Source organism: Orbicella franksi, chromosome 1 (assembly GCF_964199315.1).
Source record: "Orbicella franksi chromosome 1, jaOrbFran1.1, whole genome shotgun sequence".
In the NCBI taxonomy this organism is placed as follows: domain Eukaryota; kingdom Metazoa; phylum Cnidaria; class Anthozoa; order Scleractinia; family Merulinidae; genus Orbicella; species Orbicella franksi.
The window spans coordinates 18,323,962-18,342,462 of NC_138145.1; the positions used below are offsets into that span (position 1 = coordinate 18,323,962).

An 18,501-nucleotide genomic window follows, 5' to 3' on the forward strand; every position below is an offset into this window, starting at 1 on the left:
TCCAATAGAAAGCAAACTTTATTACAGACAACACACTAGTATGGCAAAAGCCCATTTATTATCTCATTCTCACAATATTAATTTGCTTGTAAATAATTTTAGTTGAACAGTACTGCACCTCCTTGCTTGCCCATGCGAGTGACAAAGGTGTCAGGCAAGTAGAAATAACTGATCTCTAACCCATTTGAAAAGGTTTTCATCCAAGTAATATTATTATTCAAATTACCCTGTGTTTTACTCTCAACTTGTTACCAAGAAACTTCCAAACACAGACTTCTATTTTACATGTTCTTACTTCTGAACGTATGGTTTAAGTCTACATTTCAAACTATATCACACCGCGGGGCTGTCAATAAGGGCCATAACCTGTAATGCTTGCTACGACTGAATATGTTTGATGGGCTCTTGATGTTACAAGTGAACATTCCTATAGTTGATACCATTCACTCTAAAGGTTTGTTACAGCTGTGAAGATCAAGGTTACAGGTTACTCAAAACTTTATGACAGCCCTACACACTCAGTTGTGTCGAGACCCCTGCTATCTGGAACTCAAGTTCTTTTCACTCGGACATTCTTTTTGGTCATTTACTATTGGCTTTTGAGCCCCCACCATCTCAAACTACTTTTTGTCCCAGGAGGGGGGGGGGGGGGGGGGACTCCCATATAAAAAAGGGGTGCTCATTGGAAATTTTGAAAAGAACCCCAAAGAGGTACCAAGATCCTGTTTTATGGGCACAGCTTGAAATTTTTTCATCCCTAAAAGGTGCCAATTCTAAAACAGCACGTTGTCTCGACTCTTATATTTTGTTTGGCTCAATACCCTAAAAGGTCTCGCAAAAGCTTCCGCTATGGACCTTTTAAGGCTAACTTTTCTAACCCGTAAAAGGTGCAACAAGCACCCCCATCCCTTTTGTATGGCAGTCCCACAGGCTTTTCATTCCATCTAGAGGCTATTTAAACTGCAGTCAGTACGAAACTACCTTGCATTTTTTAACACTCCTCACTAAAAGTATCAGCCTGCACAACATAAGTGTGTTCCACTTAACCTATAAATTGCCATTGACAATCTAATCCTACCCAGTTATTCCATAACCTTGTCTAAAAGTTGTTTAAGGGAAACTATAAAAGGTGTAAAGCCGTACGTAAAGCAAACTTTACAATGAAAAGCTTAAGTTTTTCAAGCTGGATTTAATTGGATTCTGGTGATTGAATAAAATTTGGTTTTGGGTATAATAATATAACATTGCAGTCATTGGAGTTACCTTTGGGGATGATATTGTGCATTGTTATTGTTATTGAGTTCCTTTTATTTATTTATTTTTCCATACTCTTGTGCAGTTTACAAATTAACTGTTTAGACAAACCCTTCAGCCAGGATCAGACTAACTGCAACTCTTTACAAATTAGTTGACCAAGACTAGCAGACCCATTATTTTTACTGGAGAACCACACAACCTTTAGGAGATCTACATTGTAATTTTAAGATACAAAAATAGAAATCTATTAATAATTCCATACTGATATTTTAAAACTTTGCGTGTACATGTAATATCAAAATAATTTCCATTGATGCTGATCAGACATTTTCAGTAGAAGTCTACTTATTACTGAATAACACAAGTTCTAGACTGAACACTTTGCCCGTCTCGCTCATCTGTTCTGTTTGGCTCTGGCCTGTTTCCAGCAGAAGCCTGTACTGATGCTAGGTATGCTTCTCTATGTGCTCTTGGCATCTCATCAGAATGATCACTCCTTGCAGGAGAAGCCACTCTATCATCAACTACCGGCTCATAGTGGTTCTCTACTTGTGTTGCTTTGAGTGGTTCTTTGAAAGATGTATTTCTTGGTTTTTGAGAATGCCGTGGTTTTCTATCTTTCCTTTCCCTATCCTTCACAACCTGTTCCTCTTCAGTAGAATCTGTGAATGTCAATTTTCTTCCACTTTTTTGACTTGAAGGCTTCTGTTCATGATGAACTTGAACTTCAGTGGTTACTGTACTCTGCCTGCGTTGTCTATCCCTTAATGTTTGTTCCTTCTGCTTTATCTCCTCCTCGCTAGATGATTCTGTCGAACCTGATTCCCCTGATTCTTCTGTAGATGTCTGGTCCCCATCAATTCCTCTTGCAATCAGCTGGTGGTGTTCCTGTCTGGAACGAGTCTTTCCTACTCGTTTGCTCTTTCTGACCCTCTCTTTTGTGACTGTAGCATCACTCTTAACACTGTTACCTCTTAAGGGTGGAAGCCTTCCATTTAATTTTTTGGTCAAAACCAACTGGCACTCTAAGGCATTGGCAAGTTTGCTGACAATTCTGTTGTTGTGTTCAACTTCCACTTCTCCTGTAGTTGACAGAACTGATAATGCTAACTTGTAATACTCAACAGCCTTGTCATAATCCTGTCCAAGAAAGCTCACTGCTGCTAAACCCTCATAAGCTTGCCACAAGCCTCTTTTGTCATTAGAGTCCTTTGCTGCTTGGATTGCATGTGTGAAACTCTCTCCAGCCTTGTTGAATTCTCCAAGCTGACTTTGAGCAAAACCCATATTACAGAAGGCCTGCCCTTGTGCTGCTCTGTTGGACAGTTCACCTACCACAAGAAAAATGAAAAGTAATGTTTTAAATTTATTTATAATTATCAATTTTAAAGTTTACAGTGAGAATGGCAGTTTGGATTCTCCACTTAAAGTTAAAAATTCAAAATGAGTAATTATAAGTCATACATAAGTCATACATACATTTACAATTTTGCTAAATGATATTTGTACCCTTAAATGACCGGTCTGAACCATTCCTGACTGGGAAAACATAAAAGTCATGTAATTTGTGGGTTTAAATTAAGAGACCGACTATAAAATATTATATTAAATTACACATTCAGAAATCCTAAACCATATAAAATGTCTTTTATACCATGTAGGGAGATTGCCTGCCTGTGGCACTCCATTGCTTTGTTGAATTGTTTAAGTTGATTGTACACAGCTCCTAGATTTTGTTGAAGTACAGCTTCCAGTTTCCTGTCAGGATTCTCTGTTCGCATGAGAGGAATTGCCAGTTCGAAACACTCTGCAGCATTCTCATACGACTTTAATCCATTGTAAAGTAGACCAATGTCATTGTAGACTTTACCTATAAAGGTAAAAAACATCACTTGAAAAGTTTGGACAGCAAAAAAAAAAAAAAAAATACAAAAAAAAGCATGAGACAAAACAATAATCACTATCAGTATAATCTCCTCAAGGTAAATAATAATGTTAACATTTTAAATTAGTATCAATTTAATTACAGAAAGGGAGAATGAAGCCTCCTCATCGCTTCTTTTGTCAGCTATGTATTCTTTAACCTGCAAGAATTATTGGGTGATAATGTGTTCTTTTCATCCACTGCTTATAATTTTAACTTAAATTCACATAATTACAAGTGGATTACCCTTTAAACTAGCCTGTAAATACAGACGTATTTCCGGCTGTCGCTTGTCTCCACCAAAAATAACGTCTGCGAACTCGAGCCAGGAAATGATTTCTGTGACGTAATGACTTTTGTTTCTCCTTGGTCAATCAGATTCCATGATAGAATGAAACTCGAGTGCTCCTCGCAGCAAATACCTCGCACAGTAGTTCTGGGGCTACTTGAGCTAAACTGTGATTGGCTTAAAATTCCTATGTCACAGAAATCGTTTCCTGGCTCGGGTTCACAGTCGTTATTTTCAGCGGAGACAAGAGACAGCCAGAAATACATCTGCGTTCGCAGGCTACCTTTAAACAAATTGCTTGTTAGCTACCTGTAGAAATATGCATGGTGCTATTGATTTCAGGTCAGTCCTTAATTTAAAAAAATTACATTTCCGTCTTTCTCACTAAGTTCGTACCAAGGAAAATTCTCCAGTATGCTAATGCATAAACATACTACAACAATTTATAAAGCCATACACTTGCCTACTGATTTCAGCTCAGTCCTTAATTTCAAAAAATATGGTATTGCAAATATCCTGGACTAAAACAGACTAAATGTAATACCTTACATTGAGCAGAACAGGACGCAAAACTAGGTGAAATAGCAACATATAGTGTTGTAGCAAAAACTGAATATTTTTTCTGTTGTCTGCAAGGTGGGGTTGCTACACAGTTGCCATAAACATAAAACAACCGTTGCATGACCACGTTATGTATTCTGAATCTGCCATCTCAGTTAGCAACATTTTGCACATAAATTTTTAAACAGATAAATGCTTGTTATTAAATTACAATAGCTTTAAAGTTGATTATTTATACATTTACTGCTTTGAAACTTGACAACACCATATCATGATGAAATTTATATAAGGATTCACTTAGTGTTGTCCAAACATTAGGTACATGTACATTTTTATTATGAGCAGAATATTTACAGTGGAATTTAAATAAACAAAATTTTTCCATATCCCCGGGTGCAAATTAAATAATAGTTTTAATCTGAGCACCTGCAGTTAGACAGACAAGTGCAGGTATGTTAAATAGATATTATAATTTTAATTACTACTACATTGTTAACAAAGATCTAACTTTCAGTTTTAATACCCCTGCAGATTTCTTTAAAACAAATTTGCAACACTACTGAAGTAAAAATTTAAAAAATAAACATCTACTTTGACAGTAAAAGAAATGTGATCTAAGCAGTCCAAAAAAGGCAAAAAAAAGCCTATACATGCAGTTCGGTTAATGGAAAAATGCAGGGTGCAGCTGGCATGTTTGAGGATAAGCAAATCTCTTCTTGAACTCATGTCAATGAAAATATAGAAAAATGTTTATCTACCAATTTATTATTATTAATTCGTTATGATCATCAGTTATAATACTCTCTTTAGTTATTCCCTAGAGTATGTTCTCTGAATTGCAAGCTAGAATAATAATCAATAATCACTTTACCAATAAATTTAATTTTAATCAATCTTGCTGGACCAAATTTCAAATCATTTTCTGCATTCTGAGATGTTTTTATTTTGAAGAGATTCCTACCCCAAAACTTTGCTATGCTGGGATTTTTAGTGCTTTTAATAAGAAATCTGGAGCTCTGGCCATTATTCTGTTGAGGATCACCACCTACAGATTGCTTTCATGTGACGTCATTACATTCCAAAATCCTAAACTAAAGAGCCACAAAAGTTTTTATCCTTATCAGAAATAAGGGGATCTAAATTTATCTCTGTTTACAACCTTTCAGCTCAGTAGTGTACTTGGTTTGGAAACCAGTGCATTTTGAATTTCAGAGTTATGGCTGTGCATGATACAAAGTTAAGATCACGTTTGTCTAAAAGCGTACACTTATCTTGTGATTTCTAGCCATTTTAGGAATTAAAGTACTAGGAAAGGTGTTTGTGTAAGTGTTTTTTGGTTCAGTTCACATAATCAGTCGACTAGAGAGCCAAAGTAAGTTCCAGATGTTTACACTATCTTCTAGCCGCCATAATGGTGGAGCAAGGAGCTCCACCAACATGGCAGCTCCATACTGGGCTCTGCAAATTTGTAAAGGAAATCATTTCTCTTTAATTATAACATGGCCAGAAAAAACCTATAGAGTGATCATGCATCCATAAATCAAAAGATTCACACCTGCTTCATAAATGATGTGTAAATTGCCACACTAACACACTAACATCACCTCATAACACAAAGTTCAAATTTGTGCAAAACATTGTTGCGTGACCAATCATCATTTGCAAGTTGTCCCTTGTAACACTGCTTTTAAATATAAGTAACAGCATAATAACTTAAGCTTGAATAACTATTATTCAAGCTTAAGTATCTTCATAACCTAGTTAGCTGTTAGTTAGTTTCTTCGAGATGAAAAGAACCCTGAAAAGGTTTATTGATTGTCTTTCATATACATTCAAAAGACCCCTTAAACTAAATCTTAGCTTATTGCAACAGCTCTGGCTACAGTGAGCATTGCAACAAACCTCTATTGCTAGTTTTGCTTTGGTATCCAAGGAGCGATGATGGAATTCTGAACACTTCAATAGGATGTTTGTTGATGCGTAATTAATTATAATCAGATTATAACTACACTCTTGATAACTACAGGACTATATAAACTACTTCACAAATTTATTGTAAGCAGACTGTAGAGTATTGTACTCACCTTTCAAAGCATTGTCTTCAACTTCTAGACAAAGTTCAATAACTTGAGTAAGAATTTTACCGCAACTCGCAATGTCACGCAGGTCAGCCAACAAGCTAGCAAGGTTGTTGAGGATTAGTAATTGAGTGTTTTTATCACCCATTTCTTGGAAAATTTGGGCGCATTGCTCGTAAATTTCTGCGGCTTTTTTCAATTCACCGATACTCGTCCAGTCTTTCCCTAGCCTTAGAAGTGTTTCCCCTCTCATCTCCTGGTTCTCCTGAGTTCTGTATTCCTCGGCTGCAGTCTCGTAGCATTCAACAGCCTTGTGTAGGTCTCCTAGAGCGTCATAAGCTGTTCCCAAATTGTATTGTAAATCAGCGTAATTTGTTCTGCCGTCTGATTCCTTGTCGGGTGGAAAAGCTTTTAGTAAGAATTCTACACCACGTTTAGGATCTCCTCGAGCAACATAACAAGCTCCCAGATTGAAATAGCACGCTCTCGCTGTAAAGCCTTCCTTCAGGTCCTCTGCAAGCTGAACGGCCTTTTCGAAAGAGCTGCAAGCATCATCAATGTTTCCGTTGGCAAGTTGTTCATGGCCAAGCCTTGTAGTTCCGTCTATTTGCTCTGAAGTTAATTTATTGTTCATCTTCGCACTAGCGTCTTAAAACTAAAATAGTTTCTCAGTCAACGAACACCTCTCAACGAGGACAACACATGGAGATAGGTTGATACTTGCTGGAGGAAAGGGACAGAAGTCACGCTAACTGCTCCGAACAACTGCTCCCAAATAACCTCAAAGATGTAAATGCTAGGAGTAAGAAAGCTTTAATCCTTACATAGCTCTACCGTAACCACCGTAGCCTTAGCCGGGCTATAAACTTTGCTTTATCTTTGTTTCGTCTGTTTCGTCTTTGATTGTCTCACCGTTGTGAAGGTGAAGTGACGTCACGTCGACAACTGTGGGCTCGTCTAGACACCCATGAAGTCATGCGCGTGGAAGTGCCTCGGTTTCGAACACGTCATCTCGTCTCTTTCTTTCTTTTCTTCCTTTCAAATCCGCGAGACGGTCGGACTGGTGTAGCAGAAATGAAACAAGTAGGTTTGGAGTTTGTTATGTAGCCGTTAACTGTGGGTTACACGATCCATCATAGTCTTATCAAGATAAAAGTTCTAATCAAAGATTCAAACAGCGCTTCGATTTTTCTGGTCCGATTGTATGTAGATGGTTTACTATCACGTGTTGCTTTGTTTATCAGTTAAAATCTGCAAGGGACACGCAAATTATCAATTTTCCTCTATTTGAATAAGCGTCCATTGAAATTGTGCATAGATTTATTTTGCCTTTTTTGTAATATATTTGTACGGCGAAAGTGTTCAATTATCTTGATTTCAATGTGTGTTTAAAGCAACTATTTAAAAACATTTTTAATTAGCAAAAACTGGAGTGAAGAGTGGAACCTTTATATGAGCTTGTATGTAATCACTCTTGCGATCTACGCTCAGGAACTATTTGTCTAACGTTTAAATCATGCTCAATACTTCCATTTCAGAGATATACAAATAGTAATAAAAGGCTCTGAACGTAAATAAAAAGCTAGTCAATTTAAATGGAACCATGTGTATTCTACAAAAAAGTCATGCTTTAAATCACCTATTTAAATAAATGTCAAGTGTCTTCCTTTTTTCCCAGCTCTTTTTGTGTCTCCTTGTTGGAGCTTGTGTGAGTTGTGCTCTTAGTGCTGAAGGAGAGACAAGTGCCAGACTGCTCATCTCAAAAAATATCCTAAACCAGTATGTTGTTGAAGGAAAGGAGTTAACAGTTCACTATAGCATCTACAATGTTGGAAGCGGGTAAGGTCACACATTCGCATTCACACATGGAAATTGCCCTTAAAATCTCATGGATTCAAAGGATACAACAAAACTCTGATGCAGGGTGGAAAGCTATACCAGAACACTTGCTTGGTGACCTCGGTGGCCTTGCCTTTTTATCTCACTGCCGTTAGGATATAAATTTAATTCAGTTACACAACCTACCTCCTTTTTATCGTTCTGTGCTGAAATACTGGCAAGACTACAGATCAGATTTCACTGATGACAATATACAGATTCAGAATGAAATAATTTGGAATAACAGTAACATATTAATAAACAAGAACACAATTTTCTTCAAACAGTGGTACCAAAATGGAATCATATGCTTGCAAGACCTGCTTGATGTTGATTGCACCTTTCTATCCCTCCAAAAATTCCAACAAAAATTGCGGCTACATGATCCCTTTACCACATATTATGAACTGATAAATTCTATCCCTGCTAGTTGGAGACGAAAACTCAAATTCACAGATTCCCCCAGCCTTAATCAGATCAGTTCATCAGATTCCCCGAACATGAACATCACTACTCGTTCTGCTTATGCGGCCATCCTTGATCATTTCTTTCAACCACCCGCATCTGAAACTAAAATCTTACATTATGGCTTTTCTAAAGAAAGTTTGACAAATGTCTATATGATGCCTTTCATCCTCTTTTTCTTTTAATCCATACAATGTAAATCAACACATATTATCAACGTAATTGTAACACACTTTTGTATCTTAGCTTTACACTTTGCTATTATATTGCTTTGCTGTAAAAAAAAAAAAAAAGATCACACATTCATGTCAACTTGAAAAAATGACTATTAAATCAGAACCAAAATGTTATTTCTCTTTAGAGTTTTAATATGTTGTGAAGCAATCAAGTATTGAGAATATATAGAATCATCTAGCCGAGATTGTGCACTGCCAAATTCTCACAACTACCATAGGTTTCCAGATATGTGTTTCATAGTTGTACATTGTGTGTTCCTGTACGTGGTCTTCTGTTGTTAGAATGAAAAATATATGTTGTTTGTACCATGCAAAGAGTACACTATCTCAACCTGCTTATTCCTGTTTCTATGGCATTAAGTATGTAGAAATATTGCTCCTCACCATAGATGGGATGCTAGTCGATTGTAGGTTATTCCACTCTTCTTGAGCATCTTACAGGGCTGTACAGCCAGTATGAGGCAAACCGAGGCACTTGCCTCACTCATTTTTGTTTTGTTTTGTTTTGTTTTGTTTTGTTTTGTTTTGTTTTGTTTTGTTTTGTTTTGTTTTTTTTTTTGGGGGGGGGGGGGTTTCTGTTGTTTCTTTTTTGAAGGGAAATGTAAAACACTGGAAAATACCTAGGAAGAGAATTTAACCGTGGGTATTGCCTCAGTCGTAATATTTTTCTGGCTACAGCCCTGTCTTGTCAGGTTCTTCATAACAACTTACCAATACCCATGAATCTACTCTCTTGGGTGGACAGAAGTACTGTAAGAGTGAAGTGTCTTACACACAACACAGTGACCACTCAATTTGGAGTCTATGGTGCTAACCATTGCATTTAGGCCACTTGTACTTTACACCACAATAGTGATCAGTAGTCAGAACAGAGAATATTGATGTCATAATTTTACTGGATTTAAAGTTGATTTCCAGTCTGTACTGTCCACTCTCAAGAGTTTGTTTACGTTTTTTGTTTTGTTTCATGTAAAATACGACAAAATGTTAACACTTTTGCAACTACTTACATGAAGTAAATTCAAAGTTTCATGTCAACCACCATTACGGATGCGAAGCTTGATGCTTCGTTCTTTCTCATATCACTTGATGAAACAACTTCACAGCTGTAAAAATCGATGAGGCTGTAGGAAAAAGAATTTGAAAGGCCTCAAAGATAAGGTTTGTGGTTCGTAATGAATAACATTGATACACATTCCATCGAGTGACACTTATAATGTTTATAAACATTAGGGTGCTGAGACTGTGCAGTATGGACTGAAAATCGTTTTTAAATGTGGCCCCAAAGTTATGGGTAGTGTGTGATATAGTTAATTACCTGGCCAATGGGGGTAGAGATACTGTAGGGAATGAAGTATAACAATAGAGCTTTATGTTTCTTTTCCTACAAGGCCAGCACACCAGACCATATCTAAGTGTAACATTTGCTAATTAATATATCATGGCCTTTGAATCTTCAGCCCTGCAACATCAGTGTCCCTGATAGACAATTCCTTTCCAGCAGATCATTTTAAGGTTCTTCATGGATTGTTGTCAGTCAAGTGGAAAACTATTGCTCCGTATCCTATAAATATAATAATTAACTTTATATAGGAATTGATATAAGTGATACTTTGAGATTCTCTCTAGCAGGTTTTTAGAATCTTTTACTTATATGTAGTGGAGACTAACAAGCAGCACAATTTATTCCAGGTTGTAAGCCAGTGATTCAAAATGCTCAATTGTTATAAAGTTGTTGACATGACAGATTTCTTCAACCATTCTATTCCATCAAAACTATCCTCAGTCCTCAGGATAAGTGATTCTTTTTATGGTATGTGGCAGCCTTCCTGTGGCCATCTTGATATTTTGTGGTGTGAAAACTTGGATTTTTAAACTCCTGAACTTTCAGACCAAAGGATGCTATTGAGCAGAAAAGCTGGCAAGAACATTTAGAAAAGTCAGGGGGCCTTAAAATGTCCAATTTAGAATTTGATGAATTTGGCGAAAAAGCCCTGTGTGGCTAGCGAACTTTATCCTTGTCAGGAAACTAGTAGATTGTAACCCTCTTTTCTACTGTTGGGCAGGTAAAAAGTTTTATTGGCTAGTTCACCCATTTCCAACTCCTTATACCAGAAAATAAACTTTTTTTGTACTTTGATGACATTAATATGTATTGTATTACATGACAAGCTTTTCCTTGATTGACTTTCAGTGGTACTAATGTATCACATAGTATAATTCTTGAACCTATGAGGTCTGGAGTGTTTAACTTCACAGCTGCTCAAGTCTCATATAAGGCTTCAGAAGATGCCACAGATCCTCAGGTAAACTAAGTTTACAGTAGTTACTATGACAGGTGAATTTCCCTTAGCATGCTTTTTACACCTTGAGTAAGAACTGAGAGTCCATGTTGTGTTGACAGTAAAGCTTGCAGTAAGACAAGTTGATGGCCTTTTTCTTTTTCTAAATGCTGTTAGGCTCTATATACTAATCCCACTTTCTCAAACAGGAAGAAAAAAGTATTTTATCTATTTCTTGGATATTGTTGTACTTGTAATGTTGTCTCTTTTGTTTTTTACCTTTCTAGATTGCATTTTCCACAAGCCCAGGGGAGGGAGGAGTTATGGCTCAGCAAGAATATGACCGTAAACACTCTCCACATTTAGTAAGTCTCCACATTAAGTTTTTGTAATAAAGAGTCTATAAAGAGTATATAAACAATTAAAGTTTTGCCCTCTATTTAACTATTGGTACCCCCTGGTAGCCAGTTCAAAGGTGTTACCTTGCAAAAGGCACTTTTTGAAAAAATTGTCCAACTTTTTCAAGTTGTTTATAATGCATATAAATCTTTTTTGGTGAGGGTGAGGGGGGAAGTGAAAATGACTAATTGGGGAAGTACATCCTAGTTAGAGCTTAACCAGAGCAAGCCGGAAACTTGATATTCTTTGCACACTGACTTAAAATATTGTGACATTGCCCCTTTAACATTCAAGTCGTTGATTGGGTGCTTCATGGTAAACCCTATTATGGTCAGCGTTTTAGTTTTTGGACATTTTGGTCCAACCTAAGTGTGTAAAGATGGGAGAGCTAATGATCAACTGGTTAGGAATATCAGCTCAAGATTGAAAGTTTTGAGAGTTCAAGCCTCATACCATGTCCCTAAAAACAATACTCTAATCTTGGACACATCTGGGCAGCCAGATGTGTTACAAAAGGGGATAGTCTAAATGCGAGAGAGGGGTTTGAGGGGGTGGGGGGAGGGTATGAGTAACTTGTTGTAGACTGGCACAGAGGCAGATATCATCCAGTGAAGGCAGAGTCATTTATTTCATTTCATTTTTCTGTTAAATATTATTCATTCCCTACATTAAAGGACCAATTTCATCCTGCATTCTTTGTGGCAGTTCACTTCTTGGTTTAACCACGAAACAATTCTCTTTACAGGTCGACTGGGGTCTGTTCAGCTTGATGTCTCTACCCACCATTCTGATACCGTTTCTTGTCTGGTTTCGAAGTCACTCAAAGTATGAAAATTTCAAGGCGAAGAAGAACTAGAGCCGAGTAGAATCGTACCTGTTAGAGCACTGGGGACGAGTTTCATCGACAGTTCCCGTGGAGCACATAGAGAATGTGAAAGAAAATGTGCCAATTCCTAAAATAATTTTAAAATAAAACGTTTTTTTACGTATTTGGTTTTGTTTGGTATGTATACGGACTTAAGGCCTTTCTATTCATCCCCACTTGCAAGATATCAACGAACTGTTTAAAAGTAGCTGTAAATAACTTTACTTTCCACAAAGCGTGCTATTCATCGGAACGGAAAAACTACATAAATTAAACACGGTGAGGGTTAAAGCTACAAGCTCGTGGGGCCGTGTAGAAAATAGAATTTAAAGAGATAAGTAGAAGATCAGTTGAGATATTCTGTAAAATTACAATACAAGTACAAATTACAATTCATAATCACGCCTGCTGATTGGGAACTGACCAATGAAACTATCAAAGCAGACAATCTCAAATCACAGGTCTGTAAACAGAGACTTTCTTTTCCCAATGTCAGTTGTGGTGTACGCTGGCGATTCCGGTGTTGCACTATGTAACAATTGTAACACCCTCGCACAGCACGCACAACCATGTAATCAGCATAAAGCACCACCACCGCACATTTGTATAAATTAGGCAGTCATTCAAATTAACCGAGCAGTTTTCATATTGCAAACTGAGCAAACAACACCGGTAGCAAAAACACCTTTTGTGTACTGGGTATTATCTTCCCCCTTCATGCTTAAATTAGGACTATGACTCCCACCCAATAAAGAACTCTAGTTGCTACGTTTAAACTGTGACGATACTTCCCTGTTTGAGGGTTTTATATATACATATTTAAACAACATTGTACTTTTCCGTGTTTATATAGCCTCATCTAAACACGAGGAGGGTTGGGACAATTTGGGACAGTTACGCAAACCCGAGACTTTCGAGAATTCTCCCAACTCCCCCCCCCTCCCCCCTCTCCCCTCCCCCCTCTCCCCTAGGCCTCCTGCAAGTGTTTAGATGAGAGTATGTAAACACAAAAAAATTATTCTATTGCTTTTATAGAATGTTTCAAAAGAATACGCGCAAATCTAAAATGTCTCACAACCGTGTTTACATACTCCCATCTAAACGCACCTAACGACCAATGAGCGCGCACGTAGTATCTCAGTTATTTTATAAAAGCGTTAATCATAAAAATTACAATTTCCTCGATTGTAATTGGTTTAAAAAAAACTCCTATTTTCCGTTAATTCACTTGCCAAGTTGTTATCGGACAGTTTGTTACTGGACCGTTGTTATTGGACAGTTTGTTATCGGACAGTTCAATAAGCCAATCACATTCAAAGTTGTATCAACCAATCACATTTAAAGTTGTAGTTACGTGCGTGCGTGCGCGCGCGCGCGCGCGCGCTTACTTTTGTGTTTTTGGCGCCTAATTGCCGGTAGGAGGCGCGGTGGCCTTAGAATGTTTACATCTCCTTTGTAGGTATTTTAATGCAAATTTTCCCTTTCTTTCACAACTTGGCTATTCTTCTTTTCTCGGAAATTGTAATTTTTATGATTAATTGGTAATAAGACTTCGTGTCGTCCAATTCGGTCTGTAATCATACTCGTGATAAACAAATCGGACTCCCGCTGCGCGGTCGTCCGAATTTGTTATCACTCTTATGATAACAGACCGAATTGGACTCCACTCTGTCCTATTACCATTACATGTCAGTATACAACCTCAGTATTACGGACGAGATCGCTCAGTTTGACAGATAACTAATCGTCATGTTAACGTATCTTTTATGAAACGCAAAGAACCTCTCGGGTGTTAAACTGTGTCCCAGTGCGAAGAATTTAGTTAACTTGCTATCTTCCCATACATGCTCCGCTTTCAATCTAAAATTGAATAAAATGATTACACCGCCCTTCCGCAGATTAGTAGGCACAATACCGAGTTTTTTAGCTAACACCCCCAGATAGGCGTCTTCTAACGGAAATGTCCGGGTATAGTTGGACGCGGCAAGAAATTCAAGAACAACGCTTTTAGACAAGATGTAGAATGGACCACTGCAGTACACGGGAAAGACAGCGGTCTCGTTGTAATCTTGATAACTGACGTACCACTTGTTCTGTTTCCTCCTGATTATTTTTCCGCGACGAATTAAGTTGCCAGCGTACAACCTTTCAGGCAAAGAAGCCAACCAAAGAAGAAACCAAACCATTCTGGGAACATCCAAATACACGTCGTCGTCTATTTCGACAACAAATTTAACGCTCATTGTCGATGCAAACTTCAAAGAAGTCAACGTCTTGTTAACTAACAGTGAGTATTTCTCCGTGTACTTCAGCCTTAAAATGTCTCCGTAGACTTCTGTCTCATTCGCCACAGCGGATTCGACTCTCGGATAGAAGTGGCCGTAAACAAAGGAATATTGAATAAGTAAGGCGTTGGAGGAATTCGTAGGATCCTTCATATCTCTGATGTTTGGACGACCCAGTGCTACCGAATTGTCTGCTAAGATAGAGAGCCACGTTTGTCGAATGGCTAATCTTTGAATCGTGTTAAACGGTGCGCTTATTATAAGAATTACAACAAACCTTTCCTCTTGTCCGAGTACGGATTCACCGAGTGGATTTTCCCATTCCCTGTATTCCTATTGAACCGGATCTCCTAAGGAGATCGGCGAACTCTTTCGCGCTGCCTCTTGCGCCAACTTGTCATTTGTGATCTCGCTAAATGACAGGCATTTTGGTAGAAAATTCAATTCTGAGCATTTCATATGTTCGGAAGTTATGATATAAAGTACAATAACACCTACGACCAAAGCAAAAGAAAAAACCAGTCTCTTTCGAGTCACAAGCCTCATCTGTGTCGGATTTCTCAAATCGAGTATAAGAGCACACACGGACCAGTTTAATTCAGAATAACAATTCCTTCTATTTGAATAACAAAAGAACAAACTTCGCCAAAATAGAGCTAATATACCCCGAGTAATATACCCCGTGTTAGAATTTACCAGGACCATTGTTTTACTTCCTAGAAACCTAGAGAACCAAAGGATATGCAAAATACATTCCAGCCTGGGATGTTTGGTTGGCACAGTAACTACTGCAGTTACTAAGCGAAAGTGTTGAATAAAAGATTGCATGGAATTAGAGCAGTTTTCAATCGAGTGTTGTAAAACCAAAACCACACCAATATACTTACCAATTAGACTACTCAGCCAGTCTCAAACCGTAGCAAAACCAAGACCAAAGTAATTGCCTGATTACTCTCAAACAGACTTGACGAGCGTTGTTTTGCCATCTCTGGTAAATAATTGCCCTTCCTAGCCCAATTTGTTAGATCCTAACAAATTACCCTATCAATCGTATTCCTCCCTCGTTGGTTGTTACTGTTTCCACGGCCAATCAATTTACCAATCAGTTAAAGGGGCTCAATCAAAGTATTTTGAGTTATTTTGGCCACATACAAAATTACCTTTAAATGGTAGGAAACCTGAAAATAACAGTTTATTAAGATAGAAAAACACCAAAGAGATACTACGATTATCAGTTGAGTAAGGCACGAGGGAAGTTTGGTTACGAAGTTTTGGCCTTAAAATTATGGTGTTGTCACGGGCAACTTACCTCGTTTCCGTTGGTAACAATATCAACAGCCGTGCGTCGCCTGTCGCGTCGCCTACAATTTCGCGCGCTTTGCTGCCGATGACGTCAAAAGCCGACAAGTTGCCAATGGATACAGAGCCAGTTGCTCGTGACAACAACACGATTTTTACGTTAAAACTTGGTGACCAAACTTTTGTCCCGCCTTACTCAATTGATAATCGTAGTAATGATAAACCATAAAGGAACAAGTATGGCTAAGCATGGAGAAGATTAATACGGATTACAAACGACGAATTTGAAAAATTGAGGCTAAACTTTTCAATATGCGCAAACCGTGACAGGGCTCCTTTAAGTATGAAAGGAAAAATAATACCCAGCACATAAAAGGTGTTTTTGCCAATCGCCAGCGTACACAAACACTGACATCGGGAGAAGAACATCTCTGTATACTGTTGCTTTAATCAGGTTGGTTTACAGACCTTGTCTGCTTTGATAGTTTTATTGGGCAGTTCCGATCAAAAACAAGTTTTGTGGACAGTGCAGTTTTTCATGTCTTCTCTCATTTTGGATTCCGGTTACGAGATTTACTTATTTTGATTTGAGGACGTACATTGACGACTTATTTTGTCTCTCTTCCGGGGTTGACGTATCTCCTTGACGTCGTTTTTTGGCTTCTCTGAGTGAATTTTTGTTTCTTATCAAATCCTCAGCAAGCACCAATGTTTCAACACGGTTTTTTGGGCAGTGGGGTGGAAATAAGCGTTGTTTTTTACTGAAGCAGAACCAGGTTTTTCTGTTTATTTCTGAAAAGACCGTTTTTTATTCCCATAATTGGCCAGTCAAGAAGAAACATGAACTTTAGTAAAGTTCAGAAAAAGGATGGAAAAAGTGCAAACTTGAGTTTATCTTGAAAGTACTTCTTGCTACTGGTAATGGGATGTGATTAATTAAAAAAGATTGATTGATCCTGGGAAGATCCAGACAAATGTAACCTGACTTGTGCCACTTAATGACAAAACCCTCTTTCGGGTATCTTGTATATTCACAGGATAAAAACGAGCCAAGGTATTTGTCATATTTTAAGTGGGGTATTTTTTTTTTTTCTGTTAACAGTGTTCGGACAATAAAATTTTAGGCCTACCTGGATTTAGGGCTAGCAGCCTTCCTGGAAATTAATTTCATGTAGCAAGACTTTCAATGTAAAGAGCATCCACCTCTCGTAACAAAATTTCTCATTGGTCGATAGGCGTGTTTAGATGAGAGTACGGTATGTAAACAAGGTTGTTGAATTAATTTTAGCAATATTTTATTAAGAACAATAGAGTACTTTTTCCCTGTTTACACAGCCTCATCTAAACATTTGGGGGTTAGCAGAATTCTCGAAAGTTATGCAAACTCCCGCCTACGTCTCGGGTTTGCATAACTGCCTCGAATTCTCCCAACCCGCCTCCTTTTAGTGCAGAGTGCACTATTGGGATGGTTATGGGAGCTGCCTGCCGCTAAGGCACTATGGCGCTATGGCCCTATGGCCCTATGGCCCTATGGCGTTATTGCCCTATGGCGCTAAGGTGTAAACTTTAATATTGGTTTAAGTAATTAATTTCAATTAATTAATTAGTCTAGAGGCAAAGAAGTGATGGGGGTGGGGTGGGAAAGGTACATGTGTATTCTACGCAAAACACCTTTCATCGCCGTCGGTTAGGTAGGAACATCGCGAAGCTATATATTTGTTTCAGGTAACCCCTTGCTCTCCTTGTGGTACCATTCTCTTTAGAACAAAACTAATTTGCTCTAAACGCATGCGTAGGTTAGTTGGAGTTCGTGGCTTCTATATTAGGTGGAGGATACATTGCATACGGAATCACGCACAAATGTTGAGTGGTTTTCCTTATGGTAGAACTCAACAGGTAAGACGCATGCGTTCTAGCATCGTTACTGTTATACACTATCTTTCCACGCGGTATTTTAAATGTCATGTCATGTGACCAAGGATGGCAGTTATTTTTCAGGTAGCGCCAATTGTCCCTTTTTATTGCAAAAGTGAAACGTTACTGTGGCTGCGTAGCTTTTAGAACTGAATTACACACAGGTCGGTTCAACAAATATCATCTGCTGTTTTCAATCTACAATAGTGTGCTTCGCAGAGTTCATTGCTTCTCCTTAGCGGCTTGTTTATTTCTTGCCTTAATTGTGTCTGTTAGAGAGACAAGAAAGTTCCCAAGTTAGTGGCTTTAATACTCCGCAAATTGTAAATTTGTGACAAAAGAAACCAGGAAAGTGCTCAAATATTGCTGCAGACTCCGCGGCACCTAATGAAAAGCGCAAATTGATTTAAAGCGCTGTTTATTTTCAATACTTTTCGTTGAAACGCTTCTCAGCCATCAATATCGTTGTGTGTTAATTTTGAATTGTTTTATTGTTAACAACAAAGGTGGCAACAGAAAAAGAAAGTGGTATTTCGTGACTATCTGATAATTAAATTAGTTCTTGTTCATCGGTAAAAATTTGCATTTTTAGTAAAACAACATCGTTTCTGTTCCGTTTCTTCGACAGTACATCAGATGTTTAAAGTTCTTTCATTTATCTCCAAAAAACAAGCACATCTTCCGTGTGTTGGAGAAAACAAGGGTTTCATGTTACATACCTTTGCGAGGAAAACAAAGTATCAAGTTACAAAGTTGGCGTGAAGAGCTA

At 38.0% G+C, this 18,501-nt stretch overlaps 3 protein-coding genes across 3 annotated transcripts; 1 reads left to right on the forward strand and 2 right to left on the reverse strand.

Moving 5' to 3' along the window:
- LOC145494626 (uncharacterized) lies at nt 1-7,029 on the reverse strand. The gene is made up of 3 exons (XM_081474162.1): nt 6,116-7,029; nt 2,912-3,127; nt 1-2,588 (listed from the first exon to the last, which is right to left on the reverse strand). The coding sequence occupies exons 1-3, from the start codon at nt 6,741-6,743 to the stop codon at nt 1,606-1,608; spliced, it is 1,827 nt and encodes a 608-aa protein (XP_081330288.1). The 5' UTR covers nt 6,744-7,029; the 3' UTR covers nt 1-1,605.
- Nucleotides 7,030-7,118: 89 nt separating this feature from the next.
- On the forward strand, nt 7,119-12,358 carry LOC145494645 (translocon-associated protein subunit beta-like). The gene is made up of 6 exons (XM_081474183.1): nt 7,119-7,192; nt 7,788-7,948; nt 10,149-10,247; nt 10,883-10,994; nt 11,258-11,335; nt 12,115-12,358. The coding sequence occupies exons 1-6, from the start codon at nt 7,184-7,186 to the stop codon at nt 12,223-12,225; spliced, it is 570 nt and encodes a 189-aa protein (XP_081330309.1). The 5' UTR covers nt 7,119-7,183; the 3' UTR covers nt 12,226-12,358.
- Nucleotides 12,359-13,198: 840 nt separating this feature from the next.
- On the reverse strand, nt 13,199-15,224 carry LOC145483419 (beta-1,3-galactosyltransferase 1-like). Its single transcript, XM_081461958.1, has 2 exons — nt 15,216-15,224; nt 13,199-14,852 (listed from the first exon to the last, which is right to left on the reverse strand). The coding sequence occupies exons 1-2, from the start codon at nt 15,222-15,224 to the stop codon at nt 13,959-13,961; spliced, it is 903 nt and encodes a 300-aa protein (XP_081318084.1). The 3' UTR covers nt 13,199-13,958.
- Nucleotides 15,225-18,501: the final 3,277 nt, after the last annotated feature.